Genomic DNA, 24,874 nt, shown 5'->3' on the forward strand with positions numbered 1-24,874 from the left:
CTGCTGTGTATGAACAGATGAATGGGAATTGCATTGACCTTTCAGTTGAAATTTCCCCCATAGATGTGAAAAATAATTAGTTGTTTACACTTAAGGTTTTTTCTTAGTCTGAGTAGTTACCTGGTGTTTCCTGCTTCACTTCGGCATCTTTAGGGATGCTCTTGACGAGAGAAATTGCTGATGCATCTTGCATGTGCAGTGGAAATGTGTGTGTGTGTGTTTGTTTTCTTCTGCAAGTTGTCTACTTGGGAGGGGAGACAGGGCCAACTTCCCTGGAAGAACTGTGGGTTTATTGAGTTTTATTGACTTGAGGGCTTTTTTTGGGTGGGCAACATTTTTCAGGCTCTTGTGCTCCATCTCCCAGACGGGGGTTTGGTGGGTAACCCTGCAGGCAGGGAGTTGGAGCAGGGTGCCTTAGAGTTGGGAGGGTGAGACAGACGATCTCATCTCTTATGCTGATGTTTTCTAGGCTACCTGCAAAGGTTTCAGGGGTTACAACCTGATTGCTAAGCGATGTAAAGGAGGAAAGGCCAAGCGTGGCTCGTGACTTTTCCTCCTGATGTCCTGAGTGGCTGTAGGTACCAATTGAAGCTGGGTCAAACCCGCTGGGGCGATGTGGGGGCTCCTGCGAGCTCGGCGTAGCCTGCAGAGCATGTAGCTGAGCACTGCCTGTGCAGACCTGTCAAAGCTTCTGGAGTGGATGAAATCCATCTGCGTTAACAGCAGGATGTCAGCACTTCCAGGATGTGAGGTTAGGAGTGGGTCAGTTGTAGCCAGCAGGATTTTCCTTGGTGGTAGGTGCTGAAACTTGGGTGCCCAGACTGTAGGTCCCTTTAAAGGCCAGTAATCCTGCTACTTGAATGCACTCATACTGGCATTACTGGTTTTCTAGCTGTGGGGAGAGCTGAGCAGTCCTGGGAGCAAATGTGTAAGCAGTGGCTGTAGCAAGCCAGAGTGGTGGCAGAGATGAGGGTGCAATACATGGGGCGGAGCAGCTAGACCCTGTAATGCCTTTGGGAGCTCCTGATGAGCGTTTGCTGATGGAGTTCTGGTCCTGCATCTCCGATAACCAGATGATGAGGTGCAGGACAGCATTGCCTGGCAGCAGTCTGTGGCGTTTGCTGCTCCAGGTCTCTAGGACCACTGCGTTCACGGGGTCAGCACAGGGCTGCCCGGTGTTACAAACCCACTGTGCTGGATGGCAGAGGAGGGCGTCAGCGCTGGAGCGTTTGTCGGCAGTGAGGCTTGGGCCGTGGGATCAGCTGCTTTGCTTTGACTCTTGTACTGTTTAGTGACTAATCAGATTTTTGAGCCTGTTTAACAAATTCAGCTGTCTCCCTTGAACAATACACTGGCTGTATTTTTAAACACATCACGTGGCTTCAGAGAAGTCGCCAAACCAGCGTAGTGCGGCTTGCCTGGGCTGGGAGATGCTCTGCCCTGCTCTGTGCTGTGACTAGGAGGGAGCAGTCTCCTCCCCGGCTCGAGCTGTCAGCGACAGCTTTCCCTCTGCTACCTGCTGCTGCTAGCGGGGCTGCTGCTGCTCAAGCTCTGCCCAGGGTAAGTACTGCTGGGCCAGGGAGGCTTTTCCGCGGCGGCGGGGTTGGGTGTAAGCACAGGTGCTGCCGTCAGAGGCAAACAGATATTCCAAGGGCAAGAGGTCCCTTTCCAAGTGTGGTCAGAGGTGAGTTCGTAGTCCTGTGCTGCAGCTGAAACGGGCCTGCACCTCTGTTGGGGGAAACTCGTGGGGATAAGGCTCTGCAAACGTGGGAAGGTGCTGAGGGCTCCTGCAGGCCAGCTCTACCTTGAGGTAGATGCTTCAAGCAAAGGACCCGCCTGTACCTGACCGAGGTTTCTGTTGGTGTGGTGTGATTTCTCCCTGTAGTGTGAGGCTAGAGATGCCAGCTCCCCAGCAGGTATGTCACCGGAGAGCGCGCCTCGGGACAGGTATATCCCAGCATCTCACTTCAGGCATGCTCAGCAGCTTTCTCTGGTGCTGGCACAGAGTTGGTGCTGGTGTCTGACTCTAGCGCGCTTTAGCAATGGCAATTTTACTCACCTTAATAATCCAATTAATCCTCTTCTGCACAAGAGCTACTGAAAATCTGGGTTAAAAACCATGTGGTCCTAGCTGGTTGTGGTCAGGTAGGGCTGGAGGATGTGAAGCAGACCCCAGACTTTCTCTGCTGAAAACTGAAAGCTTCAGGGCAAGCTGCCTTGTTTTGCAGCCTCTGAATAATTAAAACCGTTTCTGAATGCTTTGCTCTTTTAATTTGGTTTGGGGACACATTCAGCTTGCTGAGACTTGCTCCTTTTGAATAGAACTGGTTGGTGTCGTGCCCCTGCCAAGCCTGCCCTGCGTTCTCTCCCCTTCGGGGTGGCAGCTGGCCCCACACCACTGACCTGTGGAGCAGGACGGGACTTTCATGACCCCTCGGTGGTCTGGCGCTCTGCTTGGCGGAGGGGGTGGCTCTGTAGGGAGGAATTTGCTTGCCTCAATTCTCAGTGGGAGGAAAACCTGCTGCTGTGCGAGGGGAAGCAGTCTGGTGCGTACTCGTCTGTCAGCTCTCGGGCAGAGGCCTGACCAGACAGGCTTGTTGTGAGTGCGTACCGGGGACAGTGCTCGCTGCCGCCTGTGAAGCGTCTCCTTTGTCAGCAGGCCAGACTGGCACGTTGCTGGCTGCCTGTAGCCAGCTCCTGTTGGGGCTGACGTGTGTGGCGTCCCACCTCTGAGCCTGCAAATGCCTGCTAATGGGTTAGGCCTTGCTCCTCTCAGCCTGGCCATCAGTGTGTGCAGCAAACGCTGGCTGCGGGCCCGGTCTGTACCCCCCATTGTTAAAACTGCATGGGTAGCTGACCCCCAGGTCCCAGCTTACTCCAGCACAGGCAGCAAGAAATGCCGGCATAATGATGTGGACTGAGTGGGATGCCTGTCCAGGGGCTATAACTAGGATGTGGGGTCTCCAATTCTGCTCCCAGGTGAAGCGGGATCTCCTTGGGTGATCTGGGGAAAGTAACCCACCCTCGTGTTTGTCAGCCACACCAGGCTGCTGCTGTTGGCTCCGGCTGTGCAGCACTGCGCCGCAGCTGATGGCAAAGAGCGTGCAGCCTTCCTGGAGCTGTGCAGGGGGTCGGTACCTGCCAGACACGCCACCTCCCAGACGAGCTGTTCCAGGGCTGACAGGAGCCCAGTACCCTCCTGGGCCTCCGCCACGAGAGCCGGGAGGGAAGGAGGTGTGTTGTGCTGCAGCACTGACAGGCTCTTTCTCTGTTGCAGTTCTCAGCATGCTGAGTAACCCTCTCGGGAATGTCCTGGGGAAGCCCCCGCTGGGTTTCCTGCCTCTCGACCCCATTGGTTCGGACCTGTCAGAAAAGTTTTCCACGCCGACGCTGAGGAACTCCCGCCTGGACTCCCGCTCCCTCTTGGACTCCCGCTCCAGCAGCCCCTCGGACTCGGACACCAGTGGGTTCAGCTCCGGCTCCGACCACCTCTCAGACTTGATTGTAAGTTTGGGTCTTGCATCCACTCTGCGGTTCCTGGTGTCTTGCTGTGTTTCTGGGGAGCGTGGGAGAGCCTTGGGGGGCTGTAAGCTGCAGCCGTGCTGGCTTGGGAAGGAAAGGGAGTGCTGGAGGGACCCGTTATGCCCACACTGACACAGAGAGGTTCTCCTGCAGCCCCAGGGTTTGGAAGAAGGGCTGCTTGTGCAGTCTCCTGTCAGCGTAAGCTAGCGGTATTCTTGTATTTTTTTTTCTTCTAAATAATGTTTTGGCCCTTTGGCTTTGTGGTTGCAGCCCTAATGGGTTAAAATAGCTCCCAGAGGGATCTGAATGGCCTGAGCTGGTGTGTGACAGGAGGGTGTCTGTATCCCAAGCACAGCAGGGCAGTGGTTGATCACAGCGGCCTCCAGGCTCCAGCACGGACTTCTCAGGAGCTCCTGTCCCTGCCTTTAATTGCCCTTTCCGTTTGCTGACTGCACTTCTCCATCTCGGGGCTGTTTCTTCTAGAACAAACTGGGTCTAGCCTGCTCCTGTTCCCTAAAGCATTGCTAAATTTGGAAGCCAGTGAGCGAGGCAAGTGTCTGTCTTGCTGACCCGGTCTGTGTTGCAGTGTGAGCAGCAGCTCTGGGTGCCAGCAGGACAGCCTGGCTCCAGCCAGCCCTATGGGTGCTGCTGCACAGCTCGTCCTTGGGATGGGAGGCTGAAGCCAGGGCCAAGCTGCTCCTGGCTCTGCTGTGGTGCAGCTGTGGCCTTAACCCCCATGTTGGGGTGGGCATGAAGGACACAGTTGGCTTGATTGGGGGGGTTGGTTTCTCCTGTGATCCACCCTGGAGAATCAGGAACTCGAGCAGGAGTGCTGTAAGCAGCTACAGCACCCTGGGCTCTGGTGATGGCAGGCAGTGCAGGAAAGCAGAGCTTTGTGCTGGCCTTGTTTGTGAAGGTCAGGTCTCCCCCAGCACGGCCTCGGCGTGGGCAGCAGTGCCGCAGCGGCGCACAGCTAGGTCCGCAGAGCAGCTGGCACGAAGCTGCAGAGTCTCGCATCCCTGCTGTTTTATTAATCCATGCTTTTACTCCTTCCACCCTGGGAGAGGCATGGTAAACCTGCGAGCAGTTGGGGCTGCAGCCAGCTGAGCCCCCCACCCTGGTCAGGCAGGCCTGGGAGCTGCTCTGCAGAGGGCGAGGGCCAGCTGGCTGCCTGCAGCGCTCGTGGGTGCTGCCAGCAAGCCCTGCCTGCTGCAGGCAGGGCCCGGAGCAAAACATGGGGATCCTCCTGGGGTGGTTGAGGCTTCCTGGAGGTGGCAGCTGTCCTTTGGGCTGTGCAGGCAAAGGGGAGCTGCTGGCTTTGTGGTCTGCAGGGTGCCTCCTGCTTAGCAATCCCTGCTGCTGATCATTTGGCGCGGGTTCGGTGGGAAGTGGCTGCGGAGGCAGGCCTTTTCCAGGGACACAGATTCCATCGGGCTGCTGGGACAAGTGAGGTGGATGCTCTCCTGCCTCTGCCAGACCTCGGAGGGTCTCAGGAGAACAGGAGATCAGAGCTGCTTCTCCTGCTGTGGTTGAGGGCAGGGCCCCAGAGTGATAGATGGCCTCGGGTATTATGTGTTCGTACGTGGGAGCTGGGTTGTAATGTGAACTCTCTCTTGCAGTCAAGCCTTCGCATTTCCCCGCCTCTGCCCTTCCTGCCCCCGCTCACTGGGGTGTCAAGAGACCCCCTAAAGATGGGAGTGGGATCCCGACTGGATCAAGATCAAGCTGCCCTGGCTGCAGTAACCTCCTCCCCAGCTAATGCATCAAAAAGATGGCCTGGAGCATCTGCGTGGCCTTCTTGGGATCTCCTGGACTCTCCAGAAGACCCCTTCAGTATCGAAAGAGAAGCCAGGCTTCATAGGCAAGCAGCAGGTAAGCTGGATGGTGGGTCTCGGCAGATTTCAGCCTGTGGGTGATAGTCCTGTGCTTCTGGGAGGGCACATGGGTGGTCTCTGTGCAGATAATGTGGCTGGATGTGAGTCTGCAGCAGGTCAGACCTTTCTCCATGTGCCAGCCTGACGTGGAATCTACCTGCTGACAGAAACGGGCAGGCTCTCTGGGCAGCAGCTGCCTGTTGCTGCTGCAGCTCTGCCCAACCTACAGTTGTGGAATACGGGGATCTGCTTGGAGACCTGTGGGAGAGTGGGAAGTAAATGGTCCTGTACTGAGTGTTGCTTGTGCTTGTCCAAGCTGTGAATGAAGCAACCTGCACCTGGAGTGGGCAGCTGCCTCCCCGAAACTACAAGAACCCCGTCTACTCCTGCAAAGTGTTCCTGGGAGGAGTCCCATGGGACATTACGGAAGGTGAGCAGCCTCTGTCCCCGCACTGAGGCCGTGGGTTTTGGCATCAGGAGGGTGTAGGACGGAGCTTCTGCGGGGGGATGCTGACTTCTCCCCTTCTATCTGTAGCTGGACTGATCAACACCTTCCGTGTTTTTGGCTCACTGAGTGTGGAGTGGCCTGGTAAGGATGGCAAACACCCACGCTGCCCTCCCAAAGGTAATATGCCTAAAGGTAATAGCGACACGGTAGGGTTACTTTTTTCCCATGCTATGTTACAGCACGGATGCTGGGATGGTACGGCTGCATGCTGGTGACTGGATGGTACAGAGCACCCTAGGGTAAATGTCCCGCTCTCACTTGGGTCAGCACCAATGGTTGCGGAGCACTGTCCCCTTGAACCTGGCGTCCCCACCCATCCCTAGCAGGGCTGGGCAGAGGCGTGGGACGGGGGGGGAAACACTCTCTGTTGCTTCTGGAGCCCCACCACGTGGGGCTGTCCTGCCCTGGGTGACAGCCGCCAGCCCCCAAAGCGTGTGTGCCCTTGGCATAAAGCGCGTGTGGTGAATCCAAATGTGCGTCTGCAGCGAGCTGGCAGGCTGTGGGGACTGGTGAGCCGAGCAGCACCCGGGGCATAATCCTGTCTTGAAGTAGCTGGGCTGGTGTGGTGTGTAAGCAGGAATGAGTTACGGGGTAAGGAGCGACTAGTTTGTAGGCTCGGTGGTGCCTGATGGCCTCGTTCAGACACCACAGCAATGCAAGGTGCAGAGCGCTGGCGGGAGTGATTTTTTTTTTTTTTTTTTTTTTTTTTTTAATATAAGCCCTGAACTTTTATTTCTGGGCCAAGTTATCTTAAATACGAAGCAAAGTCTGTTTTCCTGCAGAGCTGGAAACTGTGGCCAGGCTGGTGGTGCTCACTTACCACGTCTAGATGTGCGTGGGGGACAGTGACCCACATGGCCACTGGGCGTGAGCAACCTGCCCCCTTGTGCCGTGCCGAGTCTGGGCTCTCTCCCAGCGTGGCTCTCTGCGTCACGGGTGGATCTCGTATGTAGAGTCTGCTGGGGCAGGTGCTGCAAATCGCTGCCCTCCCCTAGAAGGGGTTGAGGACAGCAAGGGTGATGCAGTACAGATGTTTGGGTGGCATCTGAGAGTGCTTTCGAGGGTGTCTGCAAACTGGGACAAGCTGTTTCTCCTCTGCTGCAGTTCTAACTGCCTCTTTCCCTTCCCCTCTAAAGGATATGTCTACCTGGTGTTTGAGTCGGAGAAATCCGTGCGTGCTCTGCTCCAGGCATGCTCCCAGGACCTGCTGAGCCCCGATGGGCTCAGTGAGTACTACTTCAAGATGTCCAGCCGCAGGATGCGCTGCAAAGAGGTGAGCCAGACCCACGAGAGCAGCCCTGCAGGTGACAGCGGGGGATGCTGATGAGATCCTTGGAGACAAAGGGGGTGCGCGGTGTTACTCTGCCTCGGGAAAGCAGGGCTGAAGCAGCAGCAGAAGTCAGACTGGCTCTTGGCCATCTTTAATTGCTGCTTTCCTGCAGTAGGGCTGGATGCAGGCAAGAAGGGAAATGTCACATCGGTGTTTGTGTCCTTCAGCTTGTGCCGTGCTGTGACCTGGTGCTCCTGAGTCAGTGGTAGACCCTGGCGTTGTGAAGCTAAGCAGCTTTAGTTAGCTGGGAGGGAGCACGGGAACAGGGCCTTTGCTGAAAGGAGGATGAAGCAGTACACCTTTGCTTGCAGAGACAGACTTTGATCCCTTTGGTGCTTTATTAGACCTGCTTGCAGCAAGCATGGCTTTCATGCTCCCCACAGGCAGGTGTTTTGGTAGCTGCAGCTGTTCCCCAACGCAGCCGTGGCTGGCTGACCTGCGCTGCGGAGGTGCTGAGCCTGCCAGAGGCTCAGGTTGGCCTTTCCCATAAAGGGGGACCTTAGCTATAGATCAGGTACAACTGTGTGAGTTTGTGGAGTTAAAAGAATTGAGATTCAGCTCTTACCTAGACAGGCACAAACTAATTGCACTCCAGACAGCTCTCCTGGTGTCTGGCTATTGGCAGCACTTTCATGCTTGGTGATTTAGCTCTGGCAGAAGTTTCTCCTCTTCGGAGCCCTATATCAGCTGTCTAGCAGATGGAAGCTCCTGTCAAAACTGGCAGTGGGTGGGTTGTTTCATTGATCTCCTCCAATAACAGCCCTCTGTGCAGGGAGGCATCTGGTGGCTGTAAACATGGGTGCAGGCAGTAGGTAAAATCCACTCAGGCGTGGATTATTTCCTGGCTGCCAGCCCCAAGGGACCAGTGCTCTAGATTCCAGTTTGGCTGGAAGCAGAGCGGTGTGGCAGTTGTCCCCGTTCCGCTGAACGGGCCCTCTGGAGGTGTCTGGAGCAAGGCTGGAGCTCCGGAGCTGTAGTGCCCTGGATGGTGGACCCCCAGCAGCAACAACAAAGTGACATTTGCCGGTTGGGGGTGAAGTCTGAGGGTCTGGGGTGGCCTTTGCTGTCAGCTGGGGGGCACCATGGAGCATCCCAGCCTGTGGCTTTGCAGGCCTTTGGCTGACCCAGCCCTCTTGCGTGTGGTTTCAGGTGCAGGTGATCCCCTGGGTGCTGGCAGACAGCAACTTTGTACGCAGCCCCTCGCAGCGGCTTGACCCCAGCAAGACGGTGTTCGTGGGGGCTCTGCACGGGATGCTGAACGCAGAGGCCCTGGCAGCCGTCATGTGTGACCTGTTTGGAGGGGTGATCTATGCTGGCATCGACACGGACAAGCACAAGTATCCCATTGGTGAGTGAGGATCCCTCCAGGGTCAGCAGTCGCGCACGGGCACGCTCTGAGGCTGCAGCAGTGCCCTTGGCTTGGTCCCTCGGTGGGGAAGACTGCCAGGCTCTGCCTCTGCCTGCTCTGGGAGCAGATGTCCAGCCACCCTCTTCCACAGTCAGTGCTCCTGGCCGTGGGGAGGGCTGACAGGGCCACTGTGCCTAGAAACTGGGAGGCCCTAGATCATTCCAGAGCAGCTCAAGGTTTTTAACATCTCTTTAGGCGTTGCTGAAGGGTTTCCGGCCTTTGTTCAGTGCTGTTAATGGGCATTAGATGCTGCTTTAGCCACTCTTCCATCCCCAGAACGGAGATGGCTGTGGGTCTTACCCCGGCTTCTGCTGCCTCTCAGGGCAAACTCAGCCCCACTGGCTGCTGGCAGTGCCAGCTGGTGGGCAGCAGGGCAGGGCTGTGGGCAGCTCAGCTGAACTGGCACTTGTGGGGCAGTGTCATGACCCCACTGTCCTGTTGGGTTCCCCTTGAGGGTGCTGTCGCTTCGGGCTTCCAAGGCAGCCAGAAGCACAAGTGAAGAGGCTTCCCCCTCATGTCCTGGCTGGGGATGCCGTGTCCACCTCAGCTCAGGGCCTCACCTTTCCCAGGGTCAGAGAGGGCACTGGGGATGGTGAGTGTGACTTGCAGACAGCACTCCCCTCCTGGGGCTGAGACCACAACCTGCTGCAGGCAGCAAGCCTGCTGCCCACGATTCAAGCTGAACCATGACCTCTGCTCCAGGTAGACCTTACTGCGCTCTTGCAGGTGGAAAAGGTGGAGCCTTTGTCCCATCTGCCAGACAGGGCTGTGTGGTTGAGAGGGGCAGGTCACAAGTGCAGCCCCTGCAGTAACCCAGAGAGCAGCCCTGTCCCTGCGGCCTCCCAAAGGGGAACGGGGTGCTTGCTGCTTATCATCTCACAGGAGCTGAAACATGACACGGCACACCTCTCCTGTGCCTTCCTGGTGGCCTTAAATGGGCCAGAGGGCAGCACTGAGGTTGCAGGTCTGTGTGGAAAAACCCTACAGCTTGAGCAGAAGGACCAGCTTTCCAGGCTCAGGCTGTAGCAAGCTGCGTACTTCAGAAGGGACAGTGACTCTCCCGTGAGTCGCCAGGAACAATGGCAGAGTTTGGTAGGGCAGAGCTGTCATCTGCTGGTCACTGCTTCTGGACAGCTTGCAGGCTTTTCTGGTCCAGGCTTGGATTTCGGACGTGCCTGTGGTGTTGCAGTGGGTAACCACTGCAGTGGCTTTGGGGGGAACAGTCCCAAAGGACTGGGAATGGAAGAATGAGGCTCGAAGCAAATCCTTAGCGCGACTGTGGATGAAGTCTTGCACAGAGCAGTTTAGTGTGCAGGCACTGTGAGGTGACCTTAACACCCCCTGTGGCTTTGTGCAGGTTGTTTTCTTGCGTAGGTGAGATCTCTGGCTCCCAAGAGCAGACTGGCACTTCCACCCTTGAAGTTATCTTAAAGTTGCAGCAATACAAACTCAATTTCAGTAATTAAACTGCACCCTAACTTTGTGCCGATTGAAGCATCTCCTGTGCTGAGATGCTGCCTCGGGCTTGTTTGACTGCTGGCCCTGGCTTGGCAGAAGGCTCCTCAAGGGAAGACCACTGCGTGTAACCTGCCTTGTGCCGAATCATCTCGCCTAGAGGGTGATTCTTCTGGAGGCATGTGCTGTGAGAAATCAGTGTCTGGCTCCGGTTCTGTGCAACTGCCTTTGAGACCAGCTGATCAGGAGAAAACTGTTGCCCAAGACGGCTTTCAGGGGTCCCACTCGGAGAGGGAACTGACCCCCTTAAAAGAAGGCGGATCCCAAGTGCAGCTGCGATCCCTGTAGGCAGAGGAACCCTGAGTCGGACCCCCAGCCTGTGTCTCGTGTGATGCTACAGGAGACGAGTGGATGGGTTCTGGGTAGCGCTTTGGGCTGTGGCTGCCAGCGGTGCGCTGAGCTGTAGCAGCCCTGCCGACGGGCTGGACGGCCTGGGGGCACCCAAAGCTCCCCTTCACACCCAGAAAAGGAACTCGTCGGTAAGCGCGGATGTTTTCCTGGAGCTTAACAGAACTCGGCTGGGCGTGAGTGGTGCAGGAATGCTGCTGACTGGCAGCGAAGCCGCGAAATGCGAGGCTCCGGGATGAGTGGGAAGCTTGAAATAAAAGCTGCTGAGCTGTCTCAGCACCGGCTTATTTCAGGTGCAGGCGTGGAGCCCGCTGCTGCGCTGGCCTCGGCAGTGCCCCGGCTGCTGCCAGTCCTCCTGGGAGCGCCGCCGCCCGCGAGCTCACGTCTTAACCAGCCCGGAGGTGTCGGTGGAAAAGCCTTTCTGCTCTCAGCTGCCTGCTGTGCTTTTGTTACTGCCTGGGGAAGGAAAGGAGGCAGGCAGAGCTGCGGGGCCTTGGATACGGTCTCCCTGGAAAAGCTGCTTCCCCGCCGGTGGCTGAGCGGCACCGGGGAAGGGGTGGTGCTGGCGGCAGCTCGCTCGGCCTCCACCAGCTCCTGCCCTAGGTGCTGGCTCAGCCCTAACGCCCCCGTGGTCTGGTTTATTGCAGGGTCTGGCCGTGTCACCTTTAACAACCAGCGCAGCTATCTGAAGGCAGTGACCGCTGCGTTTGTGGAAATCAAAACTACCAAGTTTACTAAAAAAGTGAGTGGTGCTGACGGTACAGCCCGGGGAGCTGAATCTCTGCCTGATGGGGGGGGGGGGGGGGGGTACTGCTGGGAGCCCCGTGACCCGCCCAGCCTGCCCCATATCCCTGTGCAGGCGGGGGGAGGTGGGGAGCTGCTCCGCCAGCTGCGAGGGGTGCTGGTGGGGGGATTTGGGGTCGCCTAGGGAAGCGGGCAGTCGCCCCCCAGCACCGGCTCTGTGCCCACTGCCTGGTTCTCCTGCAGGTTCAGATCGACCCGTACCTGGAGGACTCCATGTGCCAAGTCTGCAGCGCCCAGGCTGGCCCCTTCTTCTGCAGAGACCAGGTAAGGCTTTCTCCTGCTGTCTGTGCTTGGGGTTGGGGGGGGGGGTCTGCAAGGAGGGGAGCAGGCTCCACTGCTCGCAGCAGCGTTCGCTTTAGTGTCTGGGGATGTTTGTTGTCCCTTGCTGAGCGGGGAGGATGCGGTGTTCTGGCAAGAACCCCAGGCGGGCCCTTGTTTTGGAGGAGGTGCAGCCCTCCGGGGGTGGGCAGCGCTGGGTTTGACCAGGAGGCAAAGGTGGCTTTTCACCCTACCCGGAGCCGGGGGATGCTTGGGGGTGCCGTCACCCCGCAGTCAGTCCTGAGGGGCTGCCCAAAACGTAGGGAATTCTGGCTGACCTCTGCGGGCGAAGCAGCTCGGCCAGGCTCCGCGGGCAGCAGCCGGGAGCGTGGGGAGAGCCCGGCGGCTGCCCCAGCTCGGGGGGAGCAGCCGCAGCTCCCACTCACCAGTGCTGGCCGGTGCCCAGATCGGGGGTTTGGGGTTTTTTTTGGTGTATTTGGTTGTTTTTTTTTTTTTTGCCTAAACCTCTTTAGAAAGGGCCAGGCTGGAAGCTGGGCACGCTGGCAGCATTGCTGGAATTCCCTCCCTCCCTCTTCAAAGCCCGGCCACTGCGGCGTGTGGGGGGGCTGAAGGGCCGGGGAGGGGGATGCCACCTGGCCAGCCCCTTCCCCGGCGCTGCCCCTCTGCTCTCCCCACAGATCTGCTTCAAGTACTTCTGTCGTTCCTGCTGGCACTGGCAGCACTCCATGGAGGTCCTGCGTCACCACCGCCCGCTGATGCGCAACCAGAAGAACAGAGACTCCAGCTAAAGAGGCCGCCGAGGCTCGGGGGCCGCCGCAGGCGCAGGAGAAAGTCCTTTTTGTTAACCTGCCAAGTGGAAGAGCGCACGAGCGTGCCTGCTGGTGCCAGACCCAGGCTGGGAACGTGCTTCCTGAGGACTAATGGGGAAAAAAAAAAAAAAAAAAAAATCTTACATTCACGTTTGCACTTGCTGGTCTTTTTGTTTCTGCACTAATGCACAGTGAATTTTGTCGGGTTTTGTTTGGGGGTTTTTTGAGGGGGGGGGAGCGCCCCTCAAGCAATTCTGCAGTTCCCAGACTTTGGTTCCTAGTTTGCTGATGAGAAGCAAAAAAAAAAAAAAAAAAAAAAAAAAAAAAAAAGGGCCACGTGTTGAGAAGGTGTTTATGCAGATGCCTTCACCTAGGTTTTTTATTTATTAAAGGCGCTTTTTTACATTCCTTGCAATACTGATGGTAATAATGCAGGTCTCATTGGCTCCATTTTTTTGCAGTTGCCATACAGTGCCTTTCCATTCATTTAACCCCCATCTGAACGGCATAAAAAACTGAATGTTCAGCTGGCGTTTTTTACTGTAACAACAAGGAGACTTTGCTCTTCATTTAAACCAAATCATATTTCATATTTTACGCTCAAGGGTTTTTACCAGTTCCTTTTTACACTCTTAAACAGTTTTTAAGTCGTTTGAAACGAGAGATTTTTCTTTCCTGGCAGCTTTTAACATTATTGCAATTTGTGTCTGGGGGCTGCTGATGGAAAGTTGTAAATCGAGGGGTTTGCAACAGAACAGGATGGGCTTTTTTTGGATTTGAAACTGGACCGGATAAATGATCTCTGAGCTGCTGTATATAGTTTTAAATAGTTTGTTGCACTTTTTTAAGTTGCACTTAAGGGGGGTTGATAGAGGTTTTTAATCACACAAAGTCACAGGACTTACTTTTTCTTTTGTAACTAGCTAAAAAAGGGCTGCATTTCGGTGGACAGATGAAGGTTCATAGGAGCCCTTTCTCTTAGAGGGGACAAGTACTTTTCCTTTCCTTTATGAAATGTACGGAGTTACGGTGCAGTCAACTGAAATGCTGCTGCTGGGATTTGAGAACTTTATTTTTTTTTTTACTTTCCCCTCTATTGGAAGCTGTGTGCCAAAGAACCAGTGTCATAATTTCTCCCTTTTTTTTTTTTTTTTTTCCTGCTGAGCTGATGTTGCATTGTTGCATATCCCAGCTGCTCTTTGTGGGGTTTCGTGAAGCTGTGTGTGAAGTCTCTACCTCATTGTAGTATATGCAGGCAAGACTGCACTCTCCTACAGACGCGTGGAGTAAGCTGTGGTGTAGTTTTTGGCACATAATAAACACGTTGCAGCAAAAAAAAAAGACAACCTCTTGTGCTCTTTGCTTGTGGGTTTTGGGAGATCTCCATGACCTAGAGGGCTGCGGTGTCTCTTCTGCTCTTGGTGTGGGAGCAGGGTGGGGAGTGGGGAACGTGTGGGTGCTGGGGGGGAGCTCTCTGCTGGGAGCTGCATTTTGAGATGCCAATTACCACTGGCTTGGTCAGTGGGTCAGGCTCCAGCTGGAGCTTCCCCTACTTAGGGCAGCAAGTTAATGAGGGTAATTGGGATGTCCCACCCCGCCCCGGGCAGAGGGGTGATGGCCTGGGGGGCTGGCTGGCAGGGGTGAGAGCTGGAGGGGTCCTGGGTGCAGGACACGGGATGCAGTGGGGGCTGCCCAGGGCCAACTGGGGGGCTTCAGCCTCCTTCCATCTCCTGCATTGAGCAGCTGCACTTCTCTTTTGGGGCTCGGAGGGTGCTCCCTGGGGGTGGTGTGAGTGTGCGGGTACCCCCTCCCTCGCAGCCTGGCGGGGCACCAGCTGGTGCTCACCCTAAAACTGCCTCCTTGGCTGCTCCCAGAGCCGGGGGGGGGGGGCGGGCGGGCACTAGGGCCCGGGGCGGGAGCGCTGGGAGCCGAGCCCCTTCGGAGCCCCGCCCCCCGACTCGGAGCCCCGCCCCCCAACTCGGAGCCCCGCCCCCCGACCCGGAGCCCCGCCCCTGCCGCGGCCCTCCGAGCCGCGCGGCGGCGCTGTGGGCGCCGCGAGCTCCCAGCGGCCCCACGCGCCTCCCGCCATCCTTTGCGCTCCTCCCGCGGCCGCCGCCGACATGGTGGGTACCGGCCGCGCCCGCCGTCCGCCGCCATCCGCCGCCATCCGCCGCCATCCGCCGCCATCCGCCGCCGGGGTGGAGCGGCGAGCGGCGGGAGCCGGCTGGGGGAGGGCGGGAGGGCCGGGGGAGGGGGCGCCGGGGCTGAGGGGCCGGGGGGGGCCGGGCCCGGCGGAGGCCTGAGCGCTGTTTCCTTCGCGTCCCGCCCGCCCAGGGCCGCGTCCGGACGAAGACGGTGAAGAAAGCCGCGCGGGTGATCATCGAGAAGTACTACACGCGCCTGGGGAACGACTTCCACACCAACAAGCGGGTGTGCGAGGAGATCGCCATCATCCCCAGCAAGAAGCTGCGGAACAAGATCGCGGGGTGAGGGGCGGGGGGGGGGGGTCGCTTTGCCGGCACCTGCATTCGAAAGTGACCGCGGCCTCGCCCGTGGCCCCGGTCATCGATAGTGCAGGGAGAGGAACGCCGAAAGCTTTCCCGTGTTTGGGGGGGTCCGTCCCTCCCCCGAGCCCTGGCGCTGTCGGACACTTCCCCGGAGGTTTGAGGGTGGGGGGCGCGGCGGGGGCTCCGCCGCTATTTGCGGGGGGGGGGGGAGAGGCGGGGAAGCCCGGCACGGCCCCGTATGTGTGTGTGTCCCCCCCCCCAGGTATGTCACCCACCTGATGAAGCGGATTCAGAGGGGACCGGTCCGAGGCATCTCCATCAAACTGCAGGAGGAGGAGAGGGAGAGGAGGGACAACTACGTCCCCGAGGTGAGGCTCCGGCGTCGGCCCGTCCTCCTGCCTCGGGCTGTCTTCTCCGTCGGTGGCCCCAAAGTTTCTTTCAAACAAAAGCTCAGCCGGGAGGAGCTGAGAAGGGTTTGCGTCAAGGAGGGCTGAAGTGGATTTTGGGCTTAGGTCGGGGCGCTCCCTCCAAAACTCCCGCCTGGGGTGGGAAGGGCAGCAGCTGCCTGCGCCCCGACGCTGCTGCCGGCGGGCGGGTGATACCCGGCCTCGGCTTTCCTGACTTAAAAACGAGGAAGAAGATAACTTTGTGGGATGCAGGAGGATATTTCAGAGTGGCTTAAAACCTGCTGCGTAGCAGGTGTCGCTGAAGAGAGGGGATCAGTGAAACCCCCTCTCGCCTTCGGCCTGCAAGGGGTTGAGGTCTCAGCCGTGACCCGGTTGTTGATGGTGCAGGGTGAGAAGCCCCAAAAGCGTTTCTCACGTTCGTTGGGGTCAAGCCCGTCGCTCCCTCGGGCCTTCAGACGCCACGGCGCGTCTTGCCCCTCTTCCAGATCCCCCTGACCAGCTTCTGGTAGAGCTGCTGGTTTCTGCGTTGCCCAGAAACGCTCGGTTCAGTGACACCAGCCCTCCCAGATGCTCCGTGCTGGGGTCTGGTTACACAAGGAGTTGCCTTAGTGATGATCCGGGAGGAGCAGGGACGATGGCGGGATGTCACGGGAGCTGTGGCAGGGTGGGCTGGTGCTGCCCCCCACCCGTTTGGAGATCTGCCTCGGGAGCCCAGGGCGAGGTAACACTCCTCTCCACTGGAGACCGGTGCTTAGTTTGACTCCCCCACGCCTGAGAGCTAGAAGCGACGTGTGAAACGCAGGCAGAGCCTCCCCCAGGTGCTTGAGCACCCCAGGTTTTAGGTGTTGGCAGGGTGCTGACCCGCACAGCTGGCGTCGGAGCCGTGGAGGGACTGTGTGTTTTGCCATCGTGGCTGCGTTGCGAAGGCGGGGTGAGGTCACGTCACCCCCAGAGGGACCCCAAGCAGGGAAGGAGCTTCCGTGCTGGAGCTGTCGGTGCGGCGTCTGCTGAACCTGCATTATTTGTGATGTCTTCCAAAAAAACCGCTGGTGCACCGTAGCGTCTCGGGGAAGGAAGCACGTGGAGATGGAGGGTTTGGGGGAGCTGGCTGTGGGGTTAAAGAGCAGGAGACCTCGGGTGCTGGGGTGGGGCAGCCCAGGCGGTCCCTCGGCAGTGCTGCCTGGCACCGCGGCGGTCGGGCTCCAGCCTCGGGGCGAGCACGAGCGTCGCTGGTGGCCGCCGGGACCGGGGGCGGTGGTGGCCCCTCGGCAGCCGTGGCACGGAGCTGGTTGGGCCTCGCATTTCAAAACAAGCTCCTCTCTGCTGCCAGCTGGACCCCCGCGGGGTTTTGGTGGGAGAGCTGGACTCCTTTGGCTCATTCCGCTGCTGGAGCTCTTCCTGACAGGCAGCAAGATCTTGGTTGCGGCGGGACGGGACTGGAATTGGGGTGTGGGGACACCCCGCGGGCTGCGGAGCCTCGTCAGACTGCATCTTCTCTCTCTTCCAGGTCTCTGCCCTTGACCAGGAGATCATCGAGGTGGACCCAGACACCAAGGAAATGCTGAAGCTCCTGGTGAGTGGCCCCGGCTGTCCCCCCGCCCCGGTTAACGCTGCCAGGCTGGTGGCACGTCCCCAGCAGCGCTCCCGCAGCCCCGAGGGGCTGGATGGTGTCGGCTGAAGGCTCCGGCGCTCTGGGCGTGTGGTTCCGCGGGCGGATTAATTCCCGTACGGCTCTGGGAGGGGAGAGGCGTGGTGGCCTTGCCAGGGACCCCGCCGGCAGGGTGGGGGTGCTCCCGGCCCTCCAGTCCTCCCGCAGCACCCTCGGGTGCTCTCGCTGGGTGGGGGTGAACACGGCGCTGTGAGCGATCCCCACCCCGTGCTGTTTTCCAGGACTTCGGCAGCCTGTCCAACCTGCAGGTGACGCAGCCCACGGTGGGGATGAACTTCAAAACGCCCCGAGGAGCGCTCTGAGTCGGTCCCTGTTATGTCGCTTTTCCAATAAACGTGGGGAAACCACCTCAGCCTGCCTGGTCTTTGGAAGCTTGTGTCGCCAGGGGTGAGGAGGGAGGGCTGGTTCCTCGGGGTGCCGCGTCCCAAACACGGGTGTCAGAGGGTGAGGAGGACTCAACACCTTCACGGTTGTCACCGTCTTTCGGGGTTCTTTCCTGGCTGTTTGGGGTGTGAGGTGCAAAGCTGTTATTTTCCAGGCTCTGCTCTCAGGGTGGTGGGAGAAGCCGACTGTGGTGGCTCCTTGGAGCTTGGCGGATTTGCTTGTGCCTCCTCCACGTGGGCAGCTCGGGGGTCATGCTGTGCTGGAATAAAAGTTGCTCTTTATAACTGCGTTGGTCACTTTGAAGTGCTTAAACGAAAGGAAAAAGCCTTGTCGCTGGTTTTCTTCGTGGGAGGGGAGCGAGCTGGGCTGAGCAGAGCGCTGTGCCTGGGGGTGGGAGCTCCCCGGTGCAGACGGGCCCCGGTGAGGTTTGTGCTGTCCTTCCCCTGCCAAGATGCTCCATCCAACAATTCCCCCCCGGGCGTGGGAGAGCTTTGGGGTTCACCTCCCGAAACTCTCCCCTGCGCAGAGGCTCTGCTGGGAGGTGGGGGAGACCTGCAGGTCTCTGCCTTGGCACCACAGCGGGCTGGGTGCGGGTCCCTGAGCCTTCCCTCCCCGCCCACGGCTCAGCACGATGGAGGTTTTGCAGGGGGGGACGTCCGGGGCCCCACGCTCAAAACCTCAGCAAACCCATGGAGCGCCGAGTCCCACCGGTGAGCGTGTCCCACGGGTGGGTACGGCCATGCCGTGGGGGGGACTTCTCCCTGCAGGGAAACCTCGGTGTGTACCTCTGAGGAAAACTTCACAGCCACACCTTAAAACCCCCAGTAAAATAAAAAAGACAAAGGATTTGTGTTTTGGGGAGAACTATCTTTTAAGTTTGCCGTGAAATTTCTTTTGAACAGTTACAGAAGAAAAGTGTTTACAGTAAATGTAGCCAGGTATTTAAATACACCTTGAACACTGAGCTGCAGTCAGGGTAAGCCAAGCAGGGCTGATTTATAAATCCCCTGCGCACCGCAGAGATTTAGCTCAGAATTTGCAGCTCGATACCACCAATCTCTTCGCCATTTAACTAAAACATGGGGAGAACACGGACTGACGGGTAAAATAACCATCAATCTGCAGAAGAGAGCGAGCAAGGAGGCATCCCAGTGTCCTAACTACGGGATTGAATTTCTAAACGCGACCGATAGCTCTCTGTCAGCTCTTAAATATTTAAGTTTTTTGATGCGAACAACCACCTGTTACTTAGAATTTTTTCTTCATCCTAGTCTTCGCCTCAGAGTAAATGTTAATCTCGTTCTGAATCCAATATGCGGTGTAGCCCGAGGTGCCGGGAATGAAATCGCGGAGCTCTCCGACGTATTTCTTCATGTCGCGAGCGGAGGCGTAGCCTGCAAGGGGAAAGCGTGGGAGCTGCCCCCCCCCTTCTCCAAACGAAACCAGGGCAATGGGAAAGGCAAAGCGCGGAGGGGAAGGAAGCGGCTCGGGTCGCGCCCTCGGCGTTCCCGCTGCTGTAAGTACCGGAGGGAGGCGGGGAGCAGGCAGAGGGTCCCCGCTTCATCCGCCATCGTTCCCAGGCATATTTTCCACTCCTTAAAAAAATCTACCGACGCCAAACGTTACCTGTCACCATGTTATTCATCGGGTATCCCTGGAGGGCGCGGTATGGAAAGTCCCCCCGGGCAGGTGCTCTGCGGCCTGTTTCTTCGCTGCTGTATCAAGGGGGGAAAAATAATCTGTATGTTATTTCCTATCCTTCAGGGATCTCCAAACCCTACTGCCGAGGGCAGGAAAATACCTTTCGGCCAGGTCTAGCACATCCTCCTCCACTTTGCCCTCACAGCCTTTTCGCACCGCCTCCGGTTCGTCCGTCAGGTTTTCGTTGGGCTGCGAGTATAAACGCAGAGTTGAGTTAAAGCTGTGTCCTGGGTTCCCCGCAAAACACGAGAGACGTGCTCCGAGAGGGCGGTATTTTTAGGACTTGTGATTTCAAGCATGATTTAGCATACAATTTTAAATCTAATCGCATTTTCACTTCGGAATTACTGAGAAGTTGCTTTGAGAAGAGAGTGGGCAGCGTCTCGCAGCTACGCGGGGAATGAAAACGCCGCGTGAAGAGGCTGAGCTCAGACCTCGGCGACTGGCATCCCCGGGGGATGTGCCGAGGAGGCCGGACGTCTGTCTGAGTGAGGGAGAAAATCCCTCCTGCGCATCCCACGCTCAATCCGGCGCTGTCCCCCCGGGGATGTCCCACTGGGAGGGACACACAGAGCGCAGCAAGCACAAGATTTGATCCCGTATTTGGGCTGAGGGTCTGGGATGAAAACCAGGCTCCCTGAAGCTCATACAACCGATATTTTTATAAGCTGCACCTCCCGTACTATAAATTTTTCATCTTACCTGCTCTGCAGGTGAATGGTCTGCCTGCTCCCAAATAAAGCTACCGATTTTCCTTCTGATTTCTGCCATGAACAAAAAAATAAATGACGGTGAGAGCACCAAATTGCGGGACTGCGTGGCAGACTCTGCCTCTGCAAGGCTCTGCCTCTCGCAGGTGCTGGTGGAGGCCTGCGGGGGCCCTGGCAGGAGCTCGTGGCACGGCGCTGATCGCAATGCGCCGCAGCGGCTCCGTGTCCGGGTGGAGAGCAGTGACCAGTGCCGTTCCTCAGGGGTCGGGGCTGGGCCCGGCGCTGTTTAACGTCTTTGTCGGCGACACGGACAGTGGGATCGATGCACCCACACAAGTTCACTGACAGCACCGAGCTGTGTGGTGGGGGGACACGCTGGGGGCAGGGGTGCCATCCCGAGGGACCTGGGCAGGCTGGAGAGGGGGGCCCGGGCAAACCTCCTGGGGTTCAACAAGGCCAAGGGCAAGGTCCTGCCCGGGGGTCGGGGCAATCCCCAGCACAAACCCAGGCTGGGCCCTCGAGGAGTGGCTGGAGAGCAGCCCCAAGGAGAGGGACTGGGGGGTTGGTGGGGGGAAAACTGCCCGTGAGGCAGCCCCGTGAGCTCGCAGCCCAGAACCCACCCGTGCCCTGGGCTGCAGCCAGAGCAGGGGGGGCAGCAGGGCCAGGGAGGGGATTCTCCCCCTCTGCTCCGCTCTGGGGAGACCCCCCTGCAGTGCTGGGGCCAGCTCGGGGGCCCCCAACAGCAGAAGGACCCGGAGCTGCTCGAGCGGGGCCAGAGGAGGCCACGGAGATGCTGGGGGGGCTGGAGCAGCTCCCGTGGGGGGCTGGGCTGAGAGAGTTGGGGGGGTTCAGCCTGGAGAAGAGAAGGCTCTGGGGAGACCTTCGAGTGGCCTCCCAGGGCTTAAAGGGGGGACAGGGAAGGTGGGGAGGGACTCTTTATCAAAGGGGTGGGGATAGGATGAGGACTGAGGGGTTTAAACTGACAGAGGGCAGATTTAGGTGAGATCTAAGGCAGAAATTCTTCCCTGTGCGGGGGGCGAGGCGCTGGCCCAGGGTGCCCAGAGCAGCTGTGGCTGCCCCCTCCCTGGAAGGGTTCAAGGCCAGGTTGGACGGGGCTGGGAGCCCCCTGGGCTGGGGGAAGGGGGCCCTGCCTGGGGCAGAGGGTTGGGACTGGATCATCTTTAAGGTCCCTTCCAACCCAAAACCATTCTGTGATTCTATGTTACTATGATAATAGATGGAGAATATAATAGATGGCACATCCTCTGCCTCTGGGGAGGAAGAATGGCTCCCAGCAGAAGGAAATTCCCAACACCTAGAGCAGAAGTAACTGGAGGTTCTGGTTTACACCCCCAAAAGGCTGTGCTCATGGGGGAACCCCCAGAGGAGCAAAACCCTAGTGTTTTGTTTTTTTTTTTTCCCTGACCTTCTTGCAGGCAGGCAGGCGGCAGGATGAAGTGGCCCAGAAACACCAACGGCTTCGCTCCTGCGCCGGTGCTTGCCCACGCAGAGAGGTAACAGGAGTGAAAAACTGTAGCTCTGCCCTCCAAGTAATCGTGGCTCTTGTGTATTCTGGAAGAGAAAAAGGTAGCTGGTTTCCAAAGATAAACTTGAAAAAAAAGAGATAAAATTAGAGGGACATTGTAATTAAAATTGACCTGTTCTGAGATTTTTGCCAAAACCATCTAATTTCCTGTAATTTTCTAACTATGAGATTCTACCAGCAGCATTCCATTACAGTCCCAGCTGCCAGCACCTCCTGAGAGCAGCCTGGAGGAAGGACACCAGGGACCAGGCAAACACCTATTTTTAGGGACTAAATGGCACCGCTCCGCACTCTGCTCTCGAGATGAGATTGGTTCTTCGGGGAGGGGGAAAACATTATTTTTATTTATTTATTCTTAACACCACTGGTGCAGTTCCCGAACAGCAGCGGTGCTGCAGCTGAGCAAGGAAGGGTGGGTGGAGGATGCTCGAGCACTCATCATCCTCTTTAGAGGGGAATTAAATATTGTTTGCCAGGTTTAAGGGTATGGATAATGATTCCAATTTTCCCAATAAATAATCTGAAAATGTGCGTTGAATATATATATGTGTTATATATATATAATCAAACAAAATTCACACTGGGAGAACAACCCAGTCTGGTGGGATGCTGTGGTGGAAGGAAGGTCATTACTCCAGGTTTCTCAGGATTCCCCTCCTGCAGCTGGAGTGGGTGGCTAAAGGATTACAAAAAAGTCTGGGCCAATTTTAAGCAATTGTGTTAAAAGGAGCTGCTTAGTCCAGCCTAGCAAAGCCTGCTGCAAAGCCCTGCAAGAAAGTTCCCTTTCACATAAATATATTATATTGAATGTATATAAATATTCACTAGGTGGAGGAAGACCCTGAATAGCCTTTCCTTATATTTGATCTTGAGCCCCCTGATTCTCTTTTGTATTAAGCAGAAGAAAAACAGAAATTCAGACCTCTTCCAGCCATTTTTAACCCCACACTTGCTTTGAGAGTTAACTCACGCTGGCTTTTTAGTACCTGGTTCCTTCCTTGTGGATGGTGTCACCTGTTTTAGACCCTGAGTTTTCCAGTAGATCAATTTAAAGCTAGTGAGAAAACCAGCTCAATTAGTTTAATTTACATCCGACGTAAGGCAACGCGGGTGGTTTTTGCAGCTGTTTTCTGTTTTTTCTAGCTACCGTTTAGTGTGGGTGTGAGTTTGCAGACCCCACTAAGCAGCAAAACCCCGGCAGACCCGCACCAGGCACTTGAAAAACACCGCCCTGACTTTGAAAGGCTGTCAGCAAACATTAAATACTTCACATTAAATACATGAAAACCGTTCTCTGCGCCTTCATTGGTCTTTCGCTCTGCACCGGCAGGCCGTGGAGAGGGCCCAAGGGGAGCACGAAGGGTGCTGCCGGCTTTGGGGTGACACGGGGGGGGGGGACATGGCCCACCTGCGGGTGTCCGGGTGGGCGGCATCGCTGCTGAAGAGGTAGTCGGCATCCCACCAGTGGGCCAGCACCCCGCCGCCGGCCGCTGCGGGGAGGAAGAAGAGCAGGGTAGGGAGGAAGGTGGGTGCTCCATGGGGTCCCCACCTCCCTGGGACGGGGACAGCCGCCCGGGCTGCCTGTGGGGCCGCAGGGGGAGCTGTGATGGGTTCCCCCCCCCCCCCCCCCGTGGCTGTGGGTCTCCCACCGAGGGCTCTTTTCCCAAATGTGGGGGCACCGTGGCGCTGAGGGGGGGTGGGGGGGGGGGGAACGGCAAACCCCGTGCCCTGCCCCGCCGGGGGGTGACGGGGCTGTGCCCCCACCCCTCAGCCCCGCCGAGGGCGTGTGGCAGCTTTGGGGAAGCCGCCGGGCCCCCCTCACCCCACAGCTCCCGCGGGCGCGGGCTGACGCTCTGCGAGAACCAGGCGCGGTGGCCCCGGAACATCGCGGCGGGGAGAGGAGCCCTGAGGGGCGGCAGCGGCGGGAACCTGAGGGGCGGCGGGGAGAGGAGCCCTGAGGGGCGGCGGCGGGAAGTCCCTGAGGGGCGGCGGAAGAACGAGGAGCCCTGAGGGGCGGCGGCGGGAAGTCCCTGAGGGGCGGCAGCGGGAACCTGAGGGGCGGCAGAGGAACGAGGAGCCCTGAGGGGTGGCAAAGGCGGGAAGTCCCTGAGGGGTGGCATAAGCGGGAACCTGAGGGGCGGCGGGGTGAGGAGCCCTGAGGGGCGGCGGCGGGAAGTCCCTGAGGGGCGGCAGCGGCGGGAACCTGAGGGGCGGCGGCGGGACGAGGAGCCCTGAGGGGCGGCGGAGGCGGGAACCTGAGGAGAGGCGCGGTGCCCCGAGGGGCCGCGGCCCTTTCCAAGGCTTGGCCGCCCCCCTCCCCACCCCTCCGAACCGCTCCGGCAGTGTGAAGAAGCCGCACGCAGGTTTCAAACCGCCCCGTCATGAGGGCTCCCGGCTCCCGCTGCCGTCTCGCTGAGCGCCCCAAAACGCCCGCGGGTGACCCGCGCCCACGCGCAGCTGGGGCAGGGGTGGGGCTGTCCCGGCTGCACCGGGATTTCAACACGGGTGTCCGGGGCGTGTTGGTGCTCCGCTGCCTCTGGAAACCCTCCGCAGTTCTGACCAACTCGTGTGCCCCCCCCGCAAAGAGGACGGGACGAGCTGAGGGCACGGAGGAGACGGCATCTGTGGATGACTTGCCCAGGCAGTGGCAGAGCCAAGCAACGCCCAGCAGCCTCGGTCCTCTCCACTCCTGCTGTCACCCTGTGCCATATTTTTTAATTTCTTCCCCCTTCTGCAGAAAAGTGAAGCAAAAGCCTTCACACTGTGGCCTGCTTCACTGCCTGGTCCCGACTCCTTCCCTCTGTCCCATGGGAGGAGGAATGAGCTCCCTTGGAGATGTTCTGTATTAATTTTCTCTGTAGGTGGTGGAAAAAAGAGAAGGTACTGAGAAGAAGACAACATCTCCTTGCCTGGTTTTCATGTCCCATGCGGTCTGCTGGATCGGAGCCTGGAGCTGCCTGCCAGACCCTGTCCCCTTTGGACGGGGCATGCTTTGTGCTGCGGAGGGAACAGACCATCCTGCCAGGCAGTGTGTGACCACCAAACCTGGTGAATACGGGGCAAATCCAGCCCAGCCAGACGCACGGGAGAGACACAGCCACGGGAGGGCTCAGCCTGCTCTTCTCCATGTTCAGATTTGCTGCACATCTCAGGAAAAACATTTACTAGTGCGTATACCTAAGCAAAGCTGAATATGCTCCAAAAGGTGTCAGCAGTACTGAAAAGTGATACAGAAATCCCTGGTCTTTGATTCTTACTCATTTTTAATCAAGTTTTTACACAAGCTGAAGAATTATTTCTGCTCGCACTCGCCTTCCCACAAAGGACTTGGTAATGCTTGCAATTTAAAGGACAACAAGGTTAAGGAGAGGTGTTAGGCCACATTTATATGCTGTGTGGTGCAGATAAACCCGGCTTGGATGAGCTGAAATGGGCCAGCCTGTGTCAACCAGCCAGGACTGCCCTGGGGCTGTGCAGCCTTCCCCTTGCAGACACTGCATGAACATTTCAGCAAAACCATGCTGTGGATGTCAGCTTTTACCCACCTCGCTGT

At 57.9% G+C, this 24,874-nt stretch overlaps 3 protein-coding genes and 1 non-coding gene across 16 annotated transcripts in view; 3 read left to right on the forward strand and 1 right to left on the reverse strand.

Moving 5' to 3' along the window:
• The window catches only part of CPEB1 (cytoplasmic polyadenylation element binding protein 1), a 43,023-nt gene extending 29,285 nt beyond the window's left edge, over window positions 1–13,738 (forward strand). For 10 of the 13 annotated variants that reach the window (XM_032990477.2, XM_042804259.1, XM_042804261.1 and 7 more), the window contains 9 exons: window positions 3,278–3,504; window positions 5,142–5,394; window positions 5,713–5,826; window positions 5,932–6,036; window positions 7,041–7,177; window positions 8,384–8,582; window positions 11,153–11,247; window positions 11,493–11,573; window positions 12,266–13,738. In XM_032990477.2, the coding sequence (XP_032846368.1) occupies window positions 3,278–3,504; window positions 5,142–5,394; window positions 5,713–5,826; window positions 5,932–6,036; window positions 7,041–7,177; window positions 8,384–8,582; window positions 11,153–11,247; window positions 11,493–11,573; window positions 12,266–12,376 (1,322 nt within the window). In that variant the 3' untranslated portion in view covers window positions 12,377–13,738. The remainder of the gene's footprint in view (window positions 1–3,277; window positions 3,505–5,141; window positions 5,395–5,712; window positions 5,827–5,931; window positions 6,037–7,040; window positions 7,178–8,383; window positions 8,583–11,152; window positions 11,248–11,492; window positions 11,574–12,265) is intronic. The other 3 variants (XM_032990478.2, XM_042804260.1, XM_032990480.2) reach the window with 2 other exon arrangements.
• A 684-nt stretch (window positions 13,739–14,422) lies between these two features.
• RPS17 (ribosomal protein S17) lies at window positions 14,423–17,332 on the forward strand. The gene is made up of 5 exons (XM_042804078.1): window positions 14,423–14,520; window positions 14,732–14,883; window positions 15,167–15,272; window positions 16,819–16,884; window positions 17,202–17,332. The coding sequence occupies exons 1-5, from the start codon at window positions 14,518–14,520 to the stop codon at window positions 17,280–17,282; spliced, it is 408 nt and encodes a 135-aa protein (XP_042660012.1). The 5' UTR covers window positions 14,423–14,517; the 3' UTR covers window positions 17,283–17,332.
• On the forward strand, window positions 14,918–15,047 carry LOC122154596. The gene has a single exon (XR_006166652.1). It is a non-coding gene; the product is annotated as a small nucleolar RNA SNORA71 (small nucleolar RNA).
• Window positions 17,333–18,612: 1,280 nt separating the features above from the next.
• Window positions 18,613–23,207, reverse strand: TERB2 (telomere repeat binding bouquet formation protein 2). The gene is made up of 7 exons (XM_042804311.1): window positions 23,144–23,207; window positions 22,730–22,811; window positions 21,202–21,347; window positions 19,768–19,829; window positions 19,166–19,254; window positions 18,991–19,079; window positions 18,613–18,758 (listed from the first exon to the last, which is right to left on the reverse strand). The coding sequence occupies exons 1-7, from the start codon at window positions 23,205–23,207 to the stop codon at window positions 18,613–18,615; spliced, it is 678 nt and encodes a 225-aa protein (XP_042660245.1).
• Window positions 23,208–24,874: the final 1,667 nt, after the last annotated feature.

Source organism: Tyto alba, unplaced genomic scaffold, assembly GCF_018691265.1.
Source record: "Tyto alba isolate M040663 unplaced genomic scaffold, T.alba_DEE_v4.0 Super-Scaffold_41, whole genome shotgun sequence".
Classification (NCBI taxonomy): Eukaryota; Metazoa; Chordata; class Aves; order Strigiformes; family Tytonidae; genus Tyto; species Tyto alba.